The sequence below is a fragment of the Lycium ferocissimum genome, chromosome 6 (assembly GCF_029784015.1).
Source record: "Lycium ferocissimum isolate CSIRO_LF1 chromosome 6, AGI_CSIRO_Lferr_CH_V1, whole genome shotgun sequence".
In the NCBI taxonomy this organism is placed as follows: domain Eukaryota; kingdom Viridiplantae; phylum Streptophyta; class Magnoliopsida; order Solanales; family Solanaceae; genus Lycium; species Lycium ferocissimum.
The window spans coordinates 72,324,885-72,346,845 of record NC_081347.1 but is presented as its reverse complement, the minus strand read 5'-3'; the positions used below and the strand labels follow the sequence as shown (position 1 = coordinate 72,346,845).

The window sequence follows — 21,961 nt, the reverse complement described above, 5'->3', positions numbered from 1 at the left end:
AAGGTCCTCAATCATGTACCTTAGGGGTTGTGAATTGTGTATCCAATCATCATGACATATACCAATATAAAATCCCTTTATTATGGTCCATTTGAGTCCTTTGTTATATGAATGCCATCTTATAAAATTACTCTTCCAAATAAGAGGATTTACATGTATATTAAAAGTTTAATAATGAGTTCTATTCACCACCAAAAAGAAAATAAGTGAAAACAGACTCTGAGCACTTAAAAATACAAACAGACAGGTCAAGGCACATTGACCTTTTTTACATTTAAAATTTTTGGAGGACATAGGAGTCTGAATCTATATTAGCACTCAAGATGTGATCTGTTGGTCAATAAAGTGAGAAAAATTATAAGGATTCAGATTCAAATTTAGTAGAGGCAAAACAATATTAGGTGATTTAGTTACCTTGATGAAAGGCAGTAATTGCGCTGGTCTAGTGGTTTGATTCTATATCAGCGAAGGGAAAAAATTTATCTTGGTTATATATTTTATCGAGGAGAATCCTGTAGTTTCAAAATTCAAATTTCAGTGAAAGTAAAACAAATATCAGTTAATTTCTTTTCGTATTTCAAAACTTTAATTGGTAGAATTACATAGTGTATGTGTTGATGGAAGATAACGATTGTATCATCCAAAAAAAAAAAAAAAAAAGAGTATGAATTAATCAAATTTGCACATGTAAGGTAGCAACTATATCATCCAAAAAAATAAAATAATAAAGTATGAATCAATCAAGTTCCAACCTAAGCAAAACACTAAATAGTTTCTTTCCATATGTTTAAATTTTGGTAGATAAAATTTATTTGATAACTATGATGGTGAAAAGTAACAAGTACCTCATATATTAGTAAAGATGCTTGTAAATTTATCTGGATGTTACAATTATAGAATATTTCCTAATGGAGGCGTAAACATTTTTTTTTTTTTTTCATCTATTCAAGCTTTGATGGATAGAGTTACATGAATACAATGAACTGAAAGGTAGCAACTACTTGCGGAGTCTAGTCGAGATGAACTCAAGCTGGCCATCATATTATAAGGAAAAATAGGTCTGAGGGTCTGTTCATTATGAAGAAAAATATTTTTCAACCTTCCTTGTTCGGTTCGTTAGAATTTTTCTCCATGAAAAGAAGTTCCTTAAAAATAAGAAAAATAATTTCCCAAGCGAAAGTAAGAAAAACAAATTCCACAAGTGCCGTGACATATTGATTGTATCCTCCCCACCCTCCAACACATATCATCTTCACCCCATCCTCGTACCTCCCATCCCCACCACACCACACCTCACCTCACTCCCTACCATCGCCACTTCTCACAGTATATGTCTAGATTATATATCCAAATCCTTTTAAGATAATATTTTTCTTACGTACCGAACACAAAGAAATAAGTAAAAAAACTCAAAAGAAAATTAGTTAAAAGGTGTCTTTAAAAAAATAATACAGAGGTATATGACCCTCTGTATACACGTCCGATTCTGACATAACATAGAGTGGATCTGTTAAATTTTGTAGAGGCTCATTTAATTATCTTCCTTTAATACCGAATACACCTTAATCTAATAGCTCAACTGGTTATCTACATGAACTTTCACCTTATTGGTGAGGATTTATATCTCGGTTACACATTTTAAACATGAAGAAACCCGGGTAATAATAAACTGTATCACTGTATAGAAATCATTTCATTATTTGACTTTGGGGTTCTCCCAATAATACTCGTAGTAGGTAACACAATACCCCTTTGATTAATCGATACAGTGAAGTTGTTTAGGTGATTCGATGTTTCCAAGATTGATAAATTCACAGGAAGATGAATATAACATACATCATCATGGTCATGGATGTGATGTTAATAATGTTAATGTTGGGATACATCATCATCATAATCATAGTGACCCATGTCTTGTGTTAACTTCAGATCCAAAACCTCGTCTTAGATGGACAGCAGACCTACATGAAAGATTTGTTGATGCTGTTACTCAACTTGGTGGTCCTAGTAGTTAGTTTTTCTTTTCCATTTACCCCCTTTACTTTGTTTTTATTTTTATTTTTTTGTGTAGCTTCTGTCATGACTTTTTATACTGCTTTGAATTGCTTGTCCTTGTGCTGACGGTGAACACCCTCGGCAAAAATTTATAGTGTATATATAAGATAGATTTTCTGTGTTTATGTAGATATATTAACTTTTGAATACCCTGAATAAATGCAAAAAGTTAGCTCAAGCGGTTCAGGGTGTTCAAAATTGTCTCTAGCGTCTTAGGTTTGATTCCCATCGACGACATTATTTTTTATGTTTAGCTTAGTTATTTTTTTCGAACCCTCTGAATGAAAATCCTGAATCCGCCGCTGCTTGTGCCGAGGGTCTATCGGAAACAACCTCTCTCGGCCTTTCCAGATAGGTGTAAGGTCTGCGTATAGTCTACCCTGACCAGACCCCACCTGTAAGATTACACTGGGTATGTTGTTGTTATTGAACTTCTCATGAATGTTGAGGATCTCTAAGCTGCTGCGTATTGCGTTACATTTAGCATTTATAGTACATGTTTATTTTTTTTAACTTTTTTTTGGCTGAGAAAATGATGTAGTGCACTATTAGTTCACCAACTAAAACAACAACATACTCGGTGTAGTCCCACAAGTGGGGTCTAGGAGTAGGATGTACGCAGACCTTACTCCTACCTTTGTGGGGTAGAGAGACTGTTTCCGATGAAAGAAGAAAGACATTTGAAGCATGACATCAAGAAAAATATGGCAACAGAATACAACAACAACATACCCAAAAGGTAATTCCACAAATGAAACAATAAATTGTAATACACCTCAAGGAAAAGAAACTATGCGATTACTAACTAATACTAATAAGGAGACCACTCGTCTAGCTACTAACCTTCTAGCCTAATCCTCGACCTCCGCACCTTTCTATCTATGGTCATGTCCTCAGTAAGCTGAAGTTGTGCCATGTCATGCTTAATCACCTCCTCCCGGTTCTTTTTCGGCCTATCTCTACCTCTCCTAACTCCTTTAATAGCCAACCTCTCACACCTCCTTATTGGTGCATCCACACACCTTAGAGGCTTTATACATAGATTGAAAATGTAACTAGTTGTTTTTGCTTTGCTAGAGGGCTGTTTTTGATAACACCCTTCCTAGAAGGTGGTTGTGGAATTAGGTGCTCTTTAGTGGTTGTTTGTTAATGGTAATCGTTCACATGGTTTAACAAAAAAAACTTCTCAATAATGTTGAGGATCCCTAAGCTGTTGATTATTGTGTTATATTTTGCATTTAATACGTGTTTCTTTGTTTCTATTTTGACTGAGAAAATGAGGAAGTGTACTATTAGTTCACCAACTGTTTTGTAGATTTCAAATGGCTAGCATATGCATCTATGTATGGAAAGTTGAGACTTGAAATTTAATTCTTATTATCGAATTTGCCCTCTTTTCTGTTTCCCCCCTTTTTTGGGTATTGAACTTTCTTAAGAATGTTTTTGCTCCGTCCTGGAGGATCCCTAAGCTCTGTTGAGTATGTATTTTTGTTTCTTTGTTTGGCTGAGAAAACGAGGTAGTGCGCTGTTAGTTCACCAACTGTTGTGCAGATTTAAATGTTGCTCGGATTTAAATGTTGCTCCTTTCTGGAAAATCCTTAAGCTGCGTGTTGTGTTACATTTAGCATTTACGTGTTTCTGTTTCTTCTTTGGCTGAGAAAATGATGTAGTGCACTGTGGTTCACCAACTATTCTGTAGATTTTGAATGGCTAGCATTTGCATCTATGGAGGTTGAGGTTTGGCAGTTATTTACTATACTTTTTCATTTTGCCGTCTTTCTATTTTCCTTTTTTAGTTATTGAACTTCTCAAGAATGTTGTTTGCTCCTTCCTGGAGGTCCCTACTCTGCTGAGTAATTGTGTTGCATTTAGAATTTAGTACATGTTTCTGCTTCTTTTTGGGCCCGGTGCACAAGCATCCCACATTAGTAGGGTCCGGGGAAGGGCTGCACCCCAAGGGGTGTGATGTAACAATGTTACACTGGCAATGGAACATAATTTTTCAGTAGCGATAGGCAAGTGCTGTCTGACATCTATATTTCAGGTTAAGTGTAGATGTACGTATCGGGGAAAGAATTAAATATTCCTAGAGACCTACATATTCATTCCAATTTGTGTGATAACGTAACTGCTATCTCTTGTTAGTTGTGCTTGTCCAAAGAATAATCCATGGTCTCACTCTTAATTGCAAGCGCATAGATTTCTCCTAAACTAGTGCCACTTTTACCTCCTGTTTCTCTTAAAATGATTTACCTGAATACTAGGTTTCACTCTTTGTTTCGCTGAAGTAAAGGGAAGTTATCACATTGGATGGTTTCTCCTTTTCTTGGGTTTTATTATCTGTATTTGGGTTCAATAGATATCTTGTTATAGACTTTGCCAACCAAGAGAACTAAAAGATACTGAAAGGAGGAAGTTTTTTGCAGGATTGGGGAGGGGAGGGACTTTGTATTACTCTACTTGTCTGTGTTAGTATAATGGCTGCACAGTTCGTATCTGCACTAAATTCTTTTAATTTGGCTGGAACACCATCTTTTCTCATGGATGTGCTTTCAATATTACTTGCAGAAGCTACCCCAAAGGCAATAATGCGGACAATGGGTGTCAAGGGACTGACACTCTTCCACCTAAAGAGTCACCTTCAGGTCTATTAGAGTACATTAGATTTTCTTATTGCCTCACAAGCCCACCCCATCCTTCTCTAAAGTCCTAGATGTAAGGAGGAGGTGGTGGGTTGGGGGGAGCAAATCAAATGTTTGTTGCTCAATTTTAAATATGATTTTGCCTTTGTTCATTGCAGAAATACAGACTAGGTAAGCAATCTCAGAAAGATCTTGATGAGGCTTCAAAAGAGGGTAGGTATAGTTGACTCCCATTTTCCTATAACTGGAAACATGGTTGCTCCTGTAGTCTCACAAGTCTCTTGGCATATAACCTTTACCGTTTAAAAAAAAAAAAAAAAAAAAAGCCTTTTGGCATATATGTGCTAATCAAGCTTCAAAACTTGCCTAGTGGCTGGGATATAAAATCTTCCACTGCCTTAGGGTTGATATAAACAGCTCGCTCACTACCCCCCTTCCCCCCTTTTTCCAGTCTTCCTGTTTCCATCTGTTGTTTCTGGTTCTGTCCTTTTTTTTCTTTTTCTTTTTACATGAAAGAACTAGCTCTGGGACAATGGTATACCCATTTGGAATGTAGACTCCAGCAACTCCATTAATCCCCCCGTTTCTTCTTTAAATTAAAAAAAAAAAAAAAGCCAAAAAAATGAAAAAATGGAAAAATGCAGGAAGAATATCATAAACTTGGGCAGTGATGTGTGAAGCTTACAGAATAGCCAAGAAGACACCGTGATGTTCTTTATATGTGAGAGCAGATCAGTTCAGGAAGGCTCTAGGAAGAAGCTCTTTTGATTTTTTTCTTTTATTTTGAAACTGGGTTCTTGTTCTTCATTGAAGGACTTACAGCTACGTATTCATTAGAAAGCCCTTGTTCTGGTGGTACTCCTCAGCAGTTGCCTGCATCGGACTTGAATGAGTAAGGGTTCATCCTATAACTAAGACAGCTAGTTCTTTCTTTTTTACCTTACCCTAATAAATTATATAGTGATGCTTCTGTTTAAGCTTTGCTTGAAATGCACCTTCTAGTTTAAGTATTTTATAATGTCTTCAGAGGTTATGAAGTCAAGGAGGCATTAAGAGCTCAAATGGAAGTGCAAAGTAAATTGCACCTGCAAGTTGAAGTAAGCTTTCTGCTTTACATCGGATGAGTATATTGCTTTTGAATGTTTCTCAAGATAAATACATGGAGTTAATTCTTTTTTTTTTTTCTTTTTTTTTTTTAAAAAAAAGGTTGTTCAGATAAACATGTTCTTAGTAGGTGTTTGGCCATAGCTTCTAAATAATTTTCACTTTATTTGAAATTTATGAAGTTGGAGTTGAAGATGGAGTTGTGTTTTGTTATACTTTTGTAAAGGAGTGAAGAGAGCACTTCATTTGGAAATTATGAAGATGAAGTTGGAAAACAGGTTTGGGACACTTTTCCAAATTTGAAATCCAACTCCAAGTTGAATTTGGGAATTTTATAACCAAACACTGATTTTGATATAAAGTGAAATTATTCCGGAAAAAAGTGAATAGTTCTCATGGCCAAACGGCTCTTTAGTCTGGGATGGTTGATAATTGCATGATATGAATACTTGGACTAAGGATGAAGGAACGACATAATTTGAAGGTTAAAGGGGAAGTGGTTAGATGACATTATGCAATTCGATTTGCTATTTGTGGACTACAGTCTACAGGTATTCAGGCTGATAATTCTTAATTTTTTTTGGTTACGCAGGCCGAGAAGCACTTGCAAATTCGCCAGGATGCTGAACAAAGATATATTACCATGTTGGAGAAGGCCTGTAAAATGCTTGCTGATCAATTCATTGGTGATGTAGTTACTGAAAATCACCAAGAGACTTATCAAGGATTAGGAACAAAGACACAACTTAGCCCTTTATGTAATCCACATGGATTGTGCCCCTCGGATTCTGCTGACATTGTTGGAGTCCATGGGCCAGAAGAAGTTTCCCCCAGAATCCATCCACAACCCACGGATTGTTCCACTGAAAGCTGCTTAACTTCGCATGAGAGCCCCGCTGGACTTCCACTAGAAGGATCTTCACCTGGAGGGAAAAAACGAGGGCTAAGCGGAGATTCAACACATGCTTCATATGTTTGGGGTGAAGCAGATATGAGATCATCAGGTGTTCGCGTACTACAAGTTAATTGCTTTGGGATTACTGGCTCTAACGTTCAAAATGTCTCTAATTAAGATATTAGTGATGGGTTCGTCCTTGGTCATTGATTTGCACATTGCAGTTTCTAGGAATTCCAATGAGCCTAACTTGTCAAGCTGTAAAATACAAGCTGATGATGTTCTAATTTTAACTGCATCTCTGTGAAATCTTAGATCCTTAAAGAAGGATAATTGTTGTGCTTTTATATCTTTCTTTTAGTTTCTCAATTTACTTTGATGTCCTAATTTTCATTTACAAGTCCGACTGCTTTGAGTTGGCTGCGTTTATTGCCATAAGGACTGTTTGGACATAGATTTTTTTTTTTTTCCTTTTTAAAAAAAATAATATTTTCAAACCTTTTGTTGGTTATACATTGAGTTGAGTTTTTCACATCTAAAAAGTTGATCTTGATCAGTTTTTCCACATACAAAGCGTTAGACACTTTTTTTTTTCCAAGTGAAATGTATGTCCAAACTTTAACTTCAACTTCCAGATGAACATTTGGTTGTACAAAATGTTTGTATGAAAAGTCAAATGCATTTGCCTCACGGACACAAATTATCACAAATTGTCAAGTTAATAACCAATTCTTCCAATTGTACAAAAAGAAAAATTGTGAAGACAACCATGTGCTTGTGACATCAAATGAAAAGCTTCTGCATGTTTGGGACATAGTTACTCAGTAGTCTGGGCTGCATCTTTCTGTTGAATAAGTTTCTCCACTAATCAGAGTGGACAATATAATTTTAAACTGACTTCACAATCATACTAAAAACCAAACATTTGAAAGAAAAGGGAAACAGAAAGGTTTACTGGCATTGGAGTTTCTTGAACCAATTGCAACAAATTGAACATTATAAGGAGAGTTATAATTAGTTACACAAACCTACGCTATTGCTAGCCATACACGCAAGGGCCACAAAGAAAAAGTTGCCAACTTCCCCATTTATAGTACAGAATTTGTCTCTGTTAATCCTTTTCAATAGCAACAGATGGTTAGGAGGAGCTGTATCTCCTATGGTTAACTCTCTTCTGAAAGCAAAGCCGTAATCGCTGGCTAAGAGCCTCCAACTTTTCAAACTTCTCGCGCTTAGACTTTTTTATGATTTGTGCACCTTTCTTTTTTTCGTCGTCCTTTGATGAATCCAATGCAGTAGGTTGGCTATCACGAAAAGGGGTCGCAAGCACATCTACAGTAATCTGCAACCCAAGCAAAAACTTGCAACTGTTTATCAAGAAGCATATAGCAGTAAAGCAAAAAATCTATTGGTTGAGATAGACTCAAGTCCATGGCTCTTAAACTTTATATCATGAAGCAAGTTGGTACTAGTTTTTTCATTCAGCTGATATCATATTCAACCCCGAAGTGTCTTGGCTCCTTTACCTAATTTGACTGGTTTTCAGAGTGATATCGAACATGAATAAATAATGTTTAGGGACTAGAAATTAAAAGAAAAATACTACAATTTTTTTTCTTTTTCGTTTCAAAATATAAAAAGTTAGGACTTAAAATGGTTAGCGATATGGTCCATCAGATTAGGATAGAGGGAAATATAACCTTGACGAGTATCTAAGGGTGAACACATAGATGTAGAGAGGCAAAATTGAAGACAGAATATTCACAGTTATAGGGCTGAGGAAGGGTTTATACAGCTCAAATGAACGTGTACATGAGTTTTTAATCGGTAAAATCTTCATAGTCACCAGCAGGGTTTCTAGAAATTACTTTGATGTCAAATGATGGAGTGAGCACTTATTAAGAAAGAAAAGGGAAACCCATGTGTAAAATAAAACTTCCATATTTGTGTGGGAAAGGTGATTGTCCTCCCACTCGCTCTTGAATTAGTAACGACAAAATTCTGACTGATAACGGCGAGTTATTCTGGCTGACTAAGTTTGGCTCCCGTGACCAGACTATGAACATTGGGAGCGCCTATTGAGCATTGAATCTAATTAAAAGATGAACAAAACTTTTCAGGTTTGAGTATTTAGATTAATTGATTAGAATTGAATAATGCATGAATTCCTAGATGAATGTAATTGTGAAAAATGAAGAGTATTGTATACAGGAGGTACAAACTTACATTTTATATGAAATTGCAGGGGTGATAAAAATACAGCTATCTACAACTTTGGCAACGTGGAGTCAGATCTGATTATCAGTGTGGGAGCAGAAGGCACAATACCTGATTGCCACTGGCAGCACCTACAAAATCTGTGGAAATTTCACCATCACTTCCCAGAGATGAGCACCTTCCCCAACTCTCTCGATTTGAGCTTGCGCAAGAGTAACAGTCCTCATTTTCGCCATTTTGCTTGTCCTGAGAATCAGAATTTTGAAATTTTGGCAATAGCGAAATAACAACCAAAAACCAGCACCAAAGAAGAGTATTGTATTTCTAAAACACTTGAAACCGCCATTAATCTGATACTCCATCCTTCTAAAAACAGAGGACCATTTTTTCTAGTGTCAAACAATTTTCTCTTAATATATTTTTATATCTACACTGGTAGCTCAAATAAAGATGCTTCCAATCATGAGCTTGCCGGTCTCCCCCCCCCCCCCCCCTCTCTACCAGAAGTATTCATAATCTCGGGATAATAATCCTGTATCTAACCCTTCAGCACAAATAACAAACCAGCTGGACAACAGAAAGGGGTAGTGGCAAAAGCAGAAGTTTACATACCGCTGTTTGTGGAGTGTCATGACCATTGAGTTCTTCTCCTTCATTAATTAACGGATCCTACAATAAGTGCCAAACTCAATTAACTTATAGTAAAGCAACTTAACATCACTGCTATAGAGAAAAACTCATCGGGGAAGAGATAGGGGTGGAAAGAACATGGGAACTTGACATCAAGGAGAATTCCTACATTTAGACTAGCAATTGGGGCAATGTCAGCAAGGAGTTCGGCAGCAGACATTGCTGTTGAAATGCAAGGTGGCACAGATGAAGAGCTTGCTGTATCAGAAGTAACATTCCGAAGAGTTGCAATTATCTCATACAAGAGATTCTAGGAATAGATCACCAAAAATAAAACTTACATCAGATTGCATGGTTTCAAACAACACTTAAGTAAATATACATCGTTAACAATCACGTCAAATAGACAAGGAACTACTAGTAATACACAGTAGTGTGAAGAATTTATGAAAGCTAAGTTAGTCATTGAATTAGTTCCAATTACTTCTTGAAGAATGAAGTGATTGCAGTCCAGAAGTCCTATAGTTACTCGTAAGCAGCCACACATATACATACATGTATTTTACACACACACATATATATGCAGTAACATGCTGCAAATGATGGTGTAAAACTATCAAACATGGTGCACATATTTTTGAGCCAGCATATCCTTATTGCTGGCTATTTCTATAAAACTTCAGATTACTTATCAAAATTTTAAGAATTAAGAATTTGTTGATCAAATAGAATTTTCTTCTCTTTGCAAATTTGTTAGGAATATAATCTTTTTCCTCATCGACACCAAAGGTAATACTTTTTGACATTGAACGCATCAAGTAAATTTTTTTTTTTTTTTAAAAATACTAAACTTCAAATCTAGGATAATTAATGAGTTATTTATTCTCGTCTGGAAGTATAATGCAACTGTCAAAAATTACCTCATCCATTCCAGAACCGACCTTGATGTCCCCTAAATCATAATATTTCTCTATTTTACTTTTAGTTGGTGAAATTCCCGGGGGATGTAGGACATTGTAGAAGAAAATGGACACTGAATCATAATAAAATTGTGGTCGGGAGGAATTGTGGTCACCATCAAACTTGATAATATTTTTATCACCCTGTACAAAGAAAAATAATAGATTATGCACAATTCATCACATCGTAACTTACTCCAAAGATATCCAAAATATTCTGTACCGCATATGATTTATAAATGAGATCAGAGTGATGGGACTGAATGAACTTATCATCTTTAGCATGTCCAAAGAGAGCAGGAATATATGTTTTAGGAGCAACCTGCCAGATTCAGTAAAATTTTGAAACATCAAGATTTATACCCATTCAATCCAAATCAAATACATGCATAGTTGAAAAAACTTAAGCCTGTTGATATACTCAGCTTAGTTGTATTATATGTTTTCCCAAAATTAAGTGCAGTATCAAACATTTTAACTACATGAACTAAACAAGCTTTTATCAACATCAAAGGACAAATTGATTAGACTCGAGAAAACCATGAGCTCAGGCACCTGTAAGCAATTAAGTCTCATGATATCAAACTTTGCCTTCTTCTGAATGACACGTCGCATATACTGCACAGCAACCTTTATCTGCAGAGACAAAAGAGAGAGATCTCACTACCTTATAAGAATGACACAGGCGCTTGCAAGTACTTCCAGACTACCTTAAAACTAGGGAGCCTTGACAAAATATGCATTTTTTTTTATTTTTTTTTTATTTTTTTGCTAGAAAGGACACAAATAAAGCCGATTATATACAGCATGTTTGATAGTTTTCAAAAATTTATCCAGTAGACATGATTTCCAGCAGTCATTCTTATCTATGATCTTGAGCTAGTAGATCCAACTAATTAGCTAAATACATTAAACCCTTTTCTCGCTAGAAAATAGCGAATGAGCCAGAGGAAAAATTCATGTTGAACTCATAATTCGGTCCTCATCTTTCCTCGTGTAACTGTTTGAAGAGGACAAACTAAAACTGGGAAACAAACCACATTTTCCATGCAAAATAAATTGACCAAGTGAATATATACAATATATAATGACATAAAAAAACCCACAAGATAGTAATGCACTTGTAAGAAAGAATAGTGATACACAAATCAATGTCATACCAAATGGTTTCTTTCCTAAGATCCCTTTCTAAGAAATAATCATAAATATGCAAGAACTTGTTCAGACACTTTATAGATGTCCATCCACAGAAAAGAAGGGAATCCATACAGTGAATTTAGGAAGCCTGATTTTGTAGACATCTACAAGTTCCATCATTAGATCAAATAAGTTAGAGAAGGCACTGTCCAAGACCATTCCAGCAATAGAAGGATCTTCTGCTCCATATAGAAGGCTGGTATATTAAACAGAGTTATTCAGAATCATAATCAAACAGTCTGCTAAAATCTAACTTGTCTTTTGCAATGGTAAGTATGCAAAGTGAAAATACCTTGTAACTGCACCCATAGACCGCCCCCATAGACCTATGCGTGATACTTTCAGGTTGCTTCTCAGATATGACACAACTACCTTGAGGTCATCTTTCTGATATGTAAATGAAGAGATTTTAATATATGACAAGCAACAGTAGAACAATGCATGCAATGCAGGGAAAACGCAGTACCTCATGCCAACCAAGACTAACATAATCGCCATCTGACAAGCCTGAACCCGAAAAGTCAAGGGTTAACACAGTGATGTTTGACGAAAGAAGTATTACAGCTGCCTCATTCGCATCAGCCCTACAGCCACTGCAGGGTCCAGAAAGGAAGTAAAAGCTCAACCTTGAGAATGATACGTTTGAAAATATGAAGCATTTGAGTAGATATTTACTAAGGGTGTGTTCGGTATGAAAGAAAATGTTTTCCAGGAAAATAAGTGGGTTTCTTACTTATTTTCTTGTGTTCTGTACGTAAGCAAAAAATATTATCCGTAAGGCATTTGTATATAATCTAGACAAATACTACGGGAGGTGGGGTGGGGGTGGGTAGGGGTGGGTAGGGGTGCGGGTGAAGATGAGGTATGTTGGAGGGTGGGAAGGACACAATCAACGTGGAATGCCACTTGTGGAACTTGTTTTCCCTACTTCCACTAGGGAAGTCATGTTCGTCACTAAGGAACTTGTTTTCCTGGAAAAAATGTTTTCCAAAAATTTTGACCAACCGAACAGTGGGAAAATTGGAAAATGTTTTCCTCCATACCGAATACACCCTAAATACTTAAAATAGTATAGTTTGTGTGACTATATATAAAAGGTAACAAAATTAGTCGAGCACATAATCATTGAATACCTAACATACTATCTTATGTATTGACTCTTCATAAGATGCTCACAACCTAAGCAGATTACTGTTCAAGCCAGTGAACTAAAAGTCATAGATGCAAATAGTAAACCTGTTTCCATGGCAGTATATAACACAAGGAAGAGGAGCACTATCAGGAAATGACGATGGACTATAATGACTACATCGCAAGGTATGACCTCTTTCGTTCTTAAGCTGCCAAAAAAATAGATGAAACGAGGATAATCCAATTAGTTAGAAGACGATGACTGCACAAACGAGCAAGTGTGACCACTTTAGGTAAGAGGTGACCATACTTGCCTCAAAGTCTTCTCTTTTGTACTTTCTGCCCCCAAGACTGAACTCTTTCTCCCATAAAAACTGATCTGGATTGTAATCTGCCCTGTTACACAATAGAGAGCAGTTGACAAGCCTCTCAAAAACTACCAAACAACTTAGAAGACTCAGATAATAGATAGACACTTTATAACATAATGTCTGAGGTAATTGCATCAAAGACCAAATAAAAAATGGAGCAGTGATTATACCATAAATCAAGCTGGAGACCTAATTAAAAGAATTGGGTGAATAATTAGAAGACAAGAATCAAACCTACATTACTCATTTAAGCAGACAAGAATCAAACCTACATTACTCATTTAAGCAGACAAGAATCAAACACAACTACAATAAAACAACAATTAGAGCAAAATTCAATCAGTCCTCAAAACAGTGCCCTAAAAAGGGTCTCCATCTTTCATTGTCTTTCTTTTTTTGATTTTTTTTTTTATTCTTTTGATACAGTTAATTTGATCAAATTCAATAAAAAATTCACCATGGAGTATGCAATTTCAAACCTACATTATTCAATTAGGCAGACAAAGAACCAATAACAAGTAAACTACACAACAATTAAAGCTAAATTTAGATTAATCCTCAAACAGTGCCCTAAAAAAATACAAAAAAAAGTAAATATACACACCTTGGTGGACGAATAACAAAATTGATGAACTGATCAATCATACTGCAAAATTAACTATTTTGGGGGACTTTGAAATGATTATAAAACTTGATTTTGGACCATTTCAAAGTCGACCCACTTCTAATTTTAGTAAGTCCAAAATACCCAAAACAAATATAACTCAAATACACAATTTTTTTTTTCTTTCACATAGCTTGAAATCACAACTATATTAAGGCTAATGAAGCTTGTAATTAGTACTTAAAGAGCCTAATTTGGAGATTTTCAATGAGGATTTGGTATAAGAGATTAGTAGGAATTACAATGTGTGTATTTTCAATAGTTTATTGTGAGATAGTGAAGGGATCTATTGTTAGCAAGAACCCTTTAACACATGTGAACAAGGGGGAAAAAAAAGAAAGGTGGATCTTTTTTTAGAAATATTTTGTCTGTGATTCTAATTGAAGAAACTCTATATTATTTTATCTTTATTTTTTATTATGTTTTATTACACGAATGCCCTCCCTGAAAAAAATACAAGGATAAATTTATACATTTTCTCTTTTTACTTATTTCTCAATTAGCCATTGACAACTCTCTTCAAACTGTAGCTTACATTTTTCTGCAAGAACTAAAGTTATTTAATTGTTCAATTTTAAGTTTTTTTATGAATCACTTCCTAAGAGCTTTCGTATTTTTGACTTTTTTTTTGGTTAATGTACATATTTACTTGATCTTATAAACGTATAATAACAAATAAGTTAAAGTAAATAAATATGCATCCCTACTTATCATTATCTCCATCTATAAATGTTTAGTGCCCTGAATATCTCAAATATTACTTGAATCTTTTTGTGATAAATTTGAGCATGGAGATCGAATAACTGAAATTATGAAACCTATATAAGTAAAAGTGAATCGTGTTTCTTTTATTCTACAATTAAAGCACAGATGATGTGGATCTTCTTGTGTCGTGACTTTTTTCAAGAAGAGCCACCAACACTTCTAATCTCGTTTTTCTTTAAATTTGAGTGCCTAAATATCGTATATTCTTGACCAATAGGTAACATAGGCATCTCAACATGTTTGGTTGATCTCAATTGTGATGTTGTAGATGTCTATAGTCTCACGTGCAATTCCAAGAGATAATGTAACTTTGAAAGCATCTTCCTCCACGTATTTTAAGATCTATCTTTCCTCTTTTAGCACATTCAACCATCATAATATTGTCCTTGCAAATCAATGCATCTGAACATCTACATAAGATTGGGATATATTAATCTCAAAGTCCTCTCATTGTATCCACTATAGCAAAGGTCAAAACTGAAAATGATTGGAATAAAATACGCAATGTTCCGAATCTTCCGATACAGTATAAAGTATAAACTGATACCGCAACGACTACTCCACTGCTCCATAAGCAACTATATTTATCTGGAAAAAAAATTCTATCAACCTCATGTCCCTATTAATGGACGAAGCCAGCCACCAAAGTTCCTATTGCTCCGTGCTTCGATCTTTGGGACTTACCTCATGCAAACTTTGAGTTGGAAACACCGAAAGAATGAATAAATAACAACTATATTTCAGTCACAAACAAGTTTGGGTCGGTAATATGAATCCTCACTGACCATTTTTCTAAGTGCAGGAATGTATAACATGGTGTTAAAATCATTTGCACACATCCTCTTCCAAATCAACTTCAGCTTTAAACTTGAGAATTCAACAAGAAAATGTGCATGTCCAACAAAGGTCTTAGATTAATAGACTTTTGGCCAAATTCAAATTTACACATTTGTTGTTCCGCTACATAGATGGTTACATGAGTATAAATCTAGCAAAACAAGCTGCCCCACTGGCTCCTATTATCCAACAAGTTATTCTACACATGAGATTGTTGGCATGAGCCTCTATTCTTTTGAGTGAAAATACAAAGATAATTACATCTCAATGATTTGTCCGACCGTAAGTGAAGCTCCATGTGACACTTAGCAAATATTAATCTTATCCCTCGAGCATGCAAGGCCTGTGTGGTGGTGGTGGTGGTGGTGGTAAGATACCTGAATAATCTTTGCAACAAGCAACCGAAAAATTGTAATTTGGTTTGCTTCAATCCTCTGCATTTTCTGGGCTGCTGGTCACTCAAATTGTTGATTATATATTCCTTTAACTAGATAAGTCTAAACATCCGTGTCTGGCTTCACAAGCCCTTGAAGTTTCCACCCACCAGGTCCAGCCAGAGAAAATGCCTGAAGAGAGAGCACTTAAGTCAGACAAGATCAAAGATTACAGAAACTTCATTTTGCACCTTATGAAGCTACAAAATTCCATAAAGCACACGCATCATCATTACATCTAGAGATTCCAACATTGTTCCTCAGAGAGAAGTATTGCGTCTTTAAGTTGCTTTCTTCATGTTATTGGAGTTCACTTTTGAAGAAAGGCTATCAACTACTAAAAGTATCTATAGAGAGCCATATTCTCTTGAGATGTCTGCCTTGCCATTCTGACATACATAACATACAAATGTAATACAGTAGATTATTAAAATTACCCAAAAAAAAAAAAAAGTTGCTTGAACCCAGCTCCAGATTGCAAGGAACCAGTTAGGGAGATAAAAAGGAAAAAGTGAAAGATAGGACAGTAACATTCCAACTATCTGAAAACACAGTCGATAATTCACGACTCTTTAGAAGCATAGGGAAGAGATATAGTATGAAATCAACTGACTTCCCTTGATTCAGCACAGATTACTCAGAAATCGACCAGCACTGCGCCCCTAAATTTCGGTCACAAGCCAAATACTCGGACCTAATTTTTAGTTTATACTCTTTAAGAGAGAACGTTGGGCACCTGAAGTCCAACACATCCACAAGATGAGTGTCACAGAGATGTGGATACTAAGATGGATGTGCAAGTTATACCAGATTAGACAACATTAAAAATGACCACATTCACTAGAAGGTGCAAGTAGCACATATTGAGGATAAAATGAGACAAGATTGCTTGAGATGGTTCTGTCGCCAACCTCTAGATTCACCAGTCCGAAGGTGTGATACCATGGTGAGTGGAGGTGTTAAAAGGGTAGACTTAAAATCACACAGCAGGAAGTTGCAATTGAGTTTGCAACAGTATGACTGTGAAAAATGGAACCAACAGTTACAAAAAAAATGACAATACCTCTTCCCACGACTTCCCAGTGGCCTTAAGCAAAGCAGCATTACAAGTCTTTAGTTCTACAGTAACACCTGAAAACATTGAGGCTGCCTCTTCCCATCCTCTATTATGTCCCATACACCTGAATAGAGGATAAAAGTTTAGTATTTTAATATGAAGCACTTTACCCAATAACTGTAAATTGACATAATGAACTGTCATTTCTCCAGCCGGATATGAAATAGAAGGTTGTACAAATCCAAAAAATTTTATGAAGTTAATAATTCAAGTAATGGGAATAACCTTTAGGATACAAACTGTGCAAAAATTAAAGGATTTCACAAAAACATGATTCTCTATAAAAAACCGTCTAGTCATCAATAATGACTGAAATATCATTTATTCTCCAAAAGCGTACAAAAAAAAAAAAAAACAAAAAAAAAAAAACTAATAGTAAAAGGAGTTCTTTTTAACTCTTTCGAATGTTTTTATGTTTCTTTCATTCCATATGATCCACAAAAGTGATAAAGGAGCTATTTCCATACTCTCCTCCCCATCTTCCAGCTGAATACCCATACTAGTCATACTGAACACCATAATTTATATACAGTGTAAGGAACAAATGATTGGCATCTCATGTCTTCCTACACATAAAATCCAACAAATATGGATAGTTTTCTCCTCAAGTTATCTACAATGAAGAATGGCTCCCCACGCTGTGTTCAAAGAAAGACACCTTTGTATGTACCCTAAGCACTCTTTTGCTTAAACGAGGGTATCCGGGCCAACTTGCGCCCACCTCGACTATTTCACCAAGTACTAGCTATCTCCCACCAAAGACAGGTATCTGGTAACTATGCCAACCAAGGCTTAGGTAGATGGAAAGTTATTCACCTAGTGGCTTTTATCTCCGCTGGAGTTTCGACCTGAGAACTTCATAGTTCTCCCTCCACTTCATTAACCACTAGACAGCACCCGGATGCATACCTAAGCACTCACATCGAGGAATGAAGAAATTTCATGTTCTTCCTCTTTATTAGCCTGTGTATAATATGATTTCACAGTAAGTTTGCCATCCCTCTACCCTTTACATTTTCAGCTGTAGGTGGGACGTATTTGTTTTGTACAACAATCCAAGCAAAAGGTTGAACTCTCCGTTCTTCCAATCTTGCAAATTCGTGTTCTTTTGAAGCACCCATAATATGTATTCAATGTATTAATGCTCTTCCATTATGTCAAATGCCACCACCAAAAATCACAAGCAGAAGGAAAACTCACATGACTGTCAAGATCTCATCCCTCGAGTATTTACAAATTGCTTCTCGTAGATGCTCAGCCGTCTGCCCATCCATTGCTGCAACAGAATAAAAGCTTGAAATAAAATGTACTTCAGCTTCCAAAAAGGCTTGGACTTGTTCCTGCATTATTTTCAGTGTTTCCCGTGTTCGCAGTGCATCACTATGCCACAAAGAAAACGAAAATGACCACTTAGTTTATCAATATCAACATACTAATTCTTAAGCAGCTTAAAAATCTCATAGCAGACTCCTTTTTAGTTATTCTTAAAGAACCACTAACCTTGATAAAATAAGTTGTGGAATCCAGCCCAGTTTTAGGAGGTTTTGCGAGACCTTGATAGCATCAAGTTGTCCAGCCTTACTCAAAGGACGATCATGATCTGCTCAACAACATAATGATGAAGTATTATATTAAACCTAAGAATAGAGCAACCTTTTTTTAATAGAGAAACACAACGAACTTATTCTGTAATTGTTTCTTTTTATAAGAGGAACATTTGCATGAGGCATGGAATGCAAGTCTTAGAAGCATGAAAATTGAGCTATGTCTCGTCCATTACAACTCACAGCCTCACAGGTGTACAATAACCGGAATCTAAAGAGTCCTTCCTGTCTCTCTCCACTTCAATTCTAATTTATCCATATGAAGCAAAAGAAAATACTGTACTACTACTCTACATAGATTACAAGAGATAACGAACATAATCATTTAGCATCCAAATAGAACAGAAATGGTGGCCCTATAGCACAAATTTGAAAATTTTAGGTTCTTAATCATTTAGGGTACTGAATCAAACAGGGAAAAGAAAAGGGGTTCATTCATATAGCTGATCTAATGGATTAAAACCCACTGTTTTACTTACAGTTAAAAGTTGCATACACCTCGAGTTTGCAACATGTAATTCCAATAAGTTGATCAAGTTATTCGTAATCAAGCACATTTAGCATCACTAAGAGAACCCAAATTCAGAAATGAAAATCAATATCACCCTGACTTCCACCTTGTAGTAATAACCTTTTAGCAATTAGCATCCAAACAGAACGCAAATTTGAGGCCTAATTGCATAAATTTATCTTCTAAATGCTTAATCATTAAAAGTACTGAATTAAACAGAAGGAATAAAAGGGGGTTCATGGATATAGCTTGAACCACTGTCACTTATTATCCAAGAAAAAGAGATAGATTACAAAAATTTAAAGAACATTTTACACCACGTTCAAGAAAGAATCCAAATTCATAACTGAAAAATATACTAATATCATCTAGCGTCCAAAATAGAACGAAATTGGTGGCCCTATGACCAGATTTGAATAGAATTAGGTGCCTAATCACTAAAACTACTGAATTAAACCGGGGGGAAGGGGGGGGGGGGGGGCATGGATATACGCATACAGCTCAAGTAATGGATTAAACCTATGTTACTCGGACTCTCCTAAAATGTCGTCGGGTGCGTGTCAGATCCTTCAAAAGTAGTGTATTTTTGGAGAATCCGACACGGGTGCAAAGAACACTTTCGAAGAGTCTGAGTAACTTAGATTAAAACCCACGTCACTCACTGTTAAAAGTTGCATACTCCTCGAGTTGCAACATAGAACGGAAAATTAGTGGCCCTAATGGCACAAATTTGAATCTTTTAGGTACTTAATCACTAAAAGTACTGAATTAAACAGGGAAAACAAAAGGGATTCATGGATATAATTCGAATAACAGATTAAAACCCACTGTTTCACTTACTATTAAAAGTTGCATACTGTTTGCAACAATGTAATTCCAATAAGTTGAATAAAGTTATTCGTAATCAGGCACTATCCACCTTGTAGTAATAAATTTATCATTCAGCACAAAAATACAACGGAAATTGATTCTTTAAGGTACTTAATCATTACAAGTACTGTATTAAACAAGGGGGAAAAAATAGTGACAATGATATAAGTCCATAACTCAAGCAATGGATTATAACCCACTGATTAAAAAATGGATTAAAACCCACTGTCAGTTACTATTAAAAAGTTGCATAATCCATGTAATTCCAATTAGTTGATCAAAGTTATTTTGTAATGAAGCACATTCTTAGATTATAGTGGCTACCCCGAATAGAGCGATTGTCCCATGAACTCTTTGCGTGTCGAAGCAATATCAGTCGTCGACCTGCAGCAGCTGACTGGGCTGTTGTTGAAGTTGAAGTCTGCTGTTCAACTTCCGGGATCGTTTGGTTGGAAACAAGTTATCCCAGGATTAGTTATTCCGGGATTAGTTACTCTACCCTCCCACAAGGATAAAATAACACTACAATCTGGGATAACTAATCACGGGATTAGTTATGCCACCATTTTATCCCAACCAAACATGGGATAAATTCATCTCAAATATAATCGCGGGATTATTTATCCTTATCCTTAAAGCACTGAATTAAACATGGAAAAGAAAAGGGGGTTCATGGATATAGCTCAAGTAATAGATTAAAACACACTGGTTTCACTTACTGTTAAAAAGTTGCATATTCCAATAAAGTTTATTCGTAATCAAGCACTTTTTAGATACTAGTGGGGGGCTAAAGATGGGTACCCCGAATAGAACGATTGTCCCATGAACTCTTTGCGTGTCGAAGCAATATCAATCTACGAGCTGCAACTGATGAAGTTGAAGTTTGTTGGCTTTGATTTGTTTCAATTACAAGAGAATCAACACCAGTAGCAACACATTTTGGGTTGTTCTTCCTGTTTAGGGATTTTGTACAGCAATATGGTACTTGCAATGGCTCTACAAGAGATGCTACAATATTCATCTTCGATATATTCCCTCAATTACTCACCATCAAGATTATATATACTCCCTCTGTCCACGCTTTTCTTTTTTGTTTGTATAAAAGAAAAAAAAAAAAAAAAAAAAATTACAGTCACACAAATATATATATGACTTGTTTTAGATCTTTTAAAAATATTTATTTTTTTCTCAAATTTCATGACCAATTAAACTATATCATATAAATTGGGACGGAAGGAGTATATATATGGAGTTATGGAGTAATTTCTTTTTGAACTATCTTTTGATCTTCCTCCTGCACAAATTATCTGTTCTGGTTTCTAAAAATAAGATATATTAAATTATTTATTATTTTAGTAATTCAGAATAAAATTAATTACTTTTTTAACCTCTGTAGTAATTTTTTTTTTTAGACTACAAACACTTAACTAGTGGAAGATGGCAAATACTTAAAAGTAAATATTCAATAAAGAGAAATAGTCAAAAATCTTTTTTTAATTAATATTTTTCGTGCAAAAGAGAAACACGATAAATAATTTGAATGGATAAAATATCACTTGCCGCACTAATTTCCGACTCATGCAGGTAGGACTCATTATGTCGTCATTCTTAAATTTTGAACCCAAAACTTTCATATAAAGGTGAAGAGATCACATTGATCTCCGGATTTGTGCAACTAGGACCCATTAAGTTTTTCATTCTTAGGTTCAGAACCCAAAATCTCGGTTAAGATATAAAATTGGTCATTGAGTCATTAGTTGTTTTAATTAGAGAATAAGGGGTTATTTGGATTATGTATAATCTAAAAATAATCCTGGTATAAAACTGTGCATAACTATTACATCAACGTTCTATTTTATGTGACATATTTGGCTGAACAAGAAATTCAAGAAAATTACTAGGAAAAAAATGATAAGTAAGCTAAATATAGTTAAGAACCAAAATTGTTCTTACTACTG

At 35.4% G+C, this 21,961-nt stretch overlaps 3 protein-coding genes and 1 long non-coding RNA gene across 7 annotated transcripts; 1 reads left to right on the top strand and 3 right to left on the bottom strand.

Moving 5' to 3' along the window:
- The first annotated feature begins 1,664 nt into the window (after window positions 1-1,664).
- LOC132060337 (protein PHR1-LIKE 3-like) lies at window positions 1,665-7,051 on the top strand. 2 transcript variants are annotated; one of them, XM_059453338.1, is made up of 6 exons: window positions 1,665-2,010; window positions 4,624-4,700; window positions 4,856-4,868; window positions 5,511-5,589; window positions 5,725-5,794; window positions 6,394-7,051. In XM_059453338.1, the coding sequence occupies exons 1-6, from the start codon at window positions 1,791-1,793 to the stop codon at window positions 6,871-6,873; spliced, it is 939 nt and encodes a 312-aa protein (XP_059309321.1). In that variant the 5' UTR covers window positions 1,665-1,790; the 3' UTR covers window positions 6,874-7,051. The 2 variants fall into 2 exon arrangements, with proteins under 2 accessions (XP_059309321.1, XP_059309320.1); XM_059453337.1 differs by having other exon boundaries at window positions 4,856-4,910.
- LOC132060338 (uncharacterized) lies at window positions 5,007-5,441 on the bottom strand. The gene is made up of 2 exons (XR_009415919.1): window positions 5,127-5,441; window positions 5,007-5,084 (listed from the first exon to the last, which is right to left on the bottom strand). It is a non-coding gene; the product is annotated as an uncharacterized LOC132060338 (long non-coding RNA).
- Window positions 7,052-7,634: 583 nt separating the features above from the next.
- On the bottom strand, window positions 7,635-14,214 carry LOC132060335 (uncharacterized). 2 transcript variants are annotated; one of them, XM_059453335.1, is made up of 13 exons: window positions 13,806-14,214; window positions 13,145-13,226; window positions 12,936-13,039; window positions 12,166-12,292; window positions 11,992-12,086; window positions 11,772-11,895; window positions 11,058-11,138; window positions 10,726-10,824; window positions 10,464-10,646; window positions 9,713-9,853; window positions 9,526-9,582; window positions 9,025-9,174; window positions 7,635-8,038 (listed from the first exon to the last, which is right to left on the bottom strand). In XM_059453335.1, exons 1-13 carry the CDS (start codon window positions 13,844-13,846, stop codon window positions 7,835-7,837), a joined length of 1,488 nt encoding a protein of 495 aa, XP_059309318.1. In that variant the 5' UTR covers window positions 13,847-14,214; the 3' UTR covers window positions 7,635-7,834. The 2 variants fall into 2 exon arrangements, with proteins under 2 accessions (XP_059309318.1, XP_059309319.1); XM_059453336.1 differs by having other exon boundaries at window positions 9,025-9,159; window positions 13,806-14,211.
- A 1,312-nt stretch (window positions 14,215-15,526) lies between these two features.
- Window positions 15,527-21,079, bottom strand: LOC132060334 (uncharacterized protein At3g52155, chloroplastic). 2 transcript variants are annotated; one of them, XM_059453333.1, is made up of 6 exons: window positions 20,862-21,079; window positions 20,328-20,387; window positions 18,519-18,618; window positions 18,219-18,398; window positions 16,965-17,082; window positions 15,527-16,033 (listed from the first exon to the last, which is right to left on the bottom strand). In XM_059453333.1, the coding sequence occupies exons 1-6, from the start codon at window positions 21,022-21,024 to the stop codon at window positions 15,965-15,967; spliced, it is 690 nt and encodes a 229-aa protein (XP_059309316.1). In that variant the 5' UTR covers window positions 21,025-21,079; the 3' UTR covers window positions 15,527-15,964. The 2 variants fall into 2 exon arrangements, with proteins under 2 accessions (XP_059309316.1, XP_059309317.1); XM_059453334.1 differs by lacking the exon at window positions 20,328-20,387 and having other exon boundaries at window positions 20,805-21,078.
- Between the last annotated feature and the right edge of the window lie 882 nt (window positions 21,080-21,961).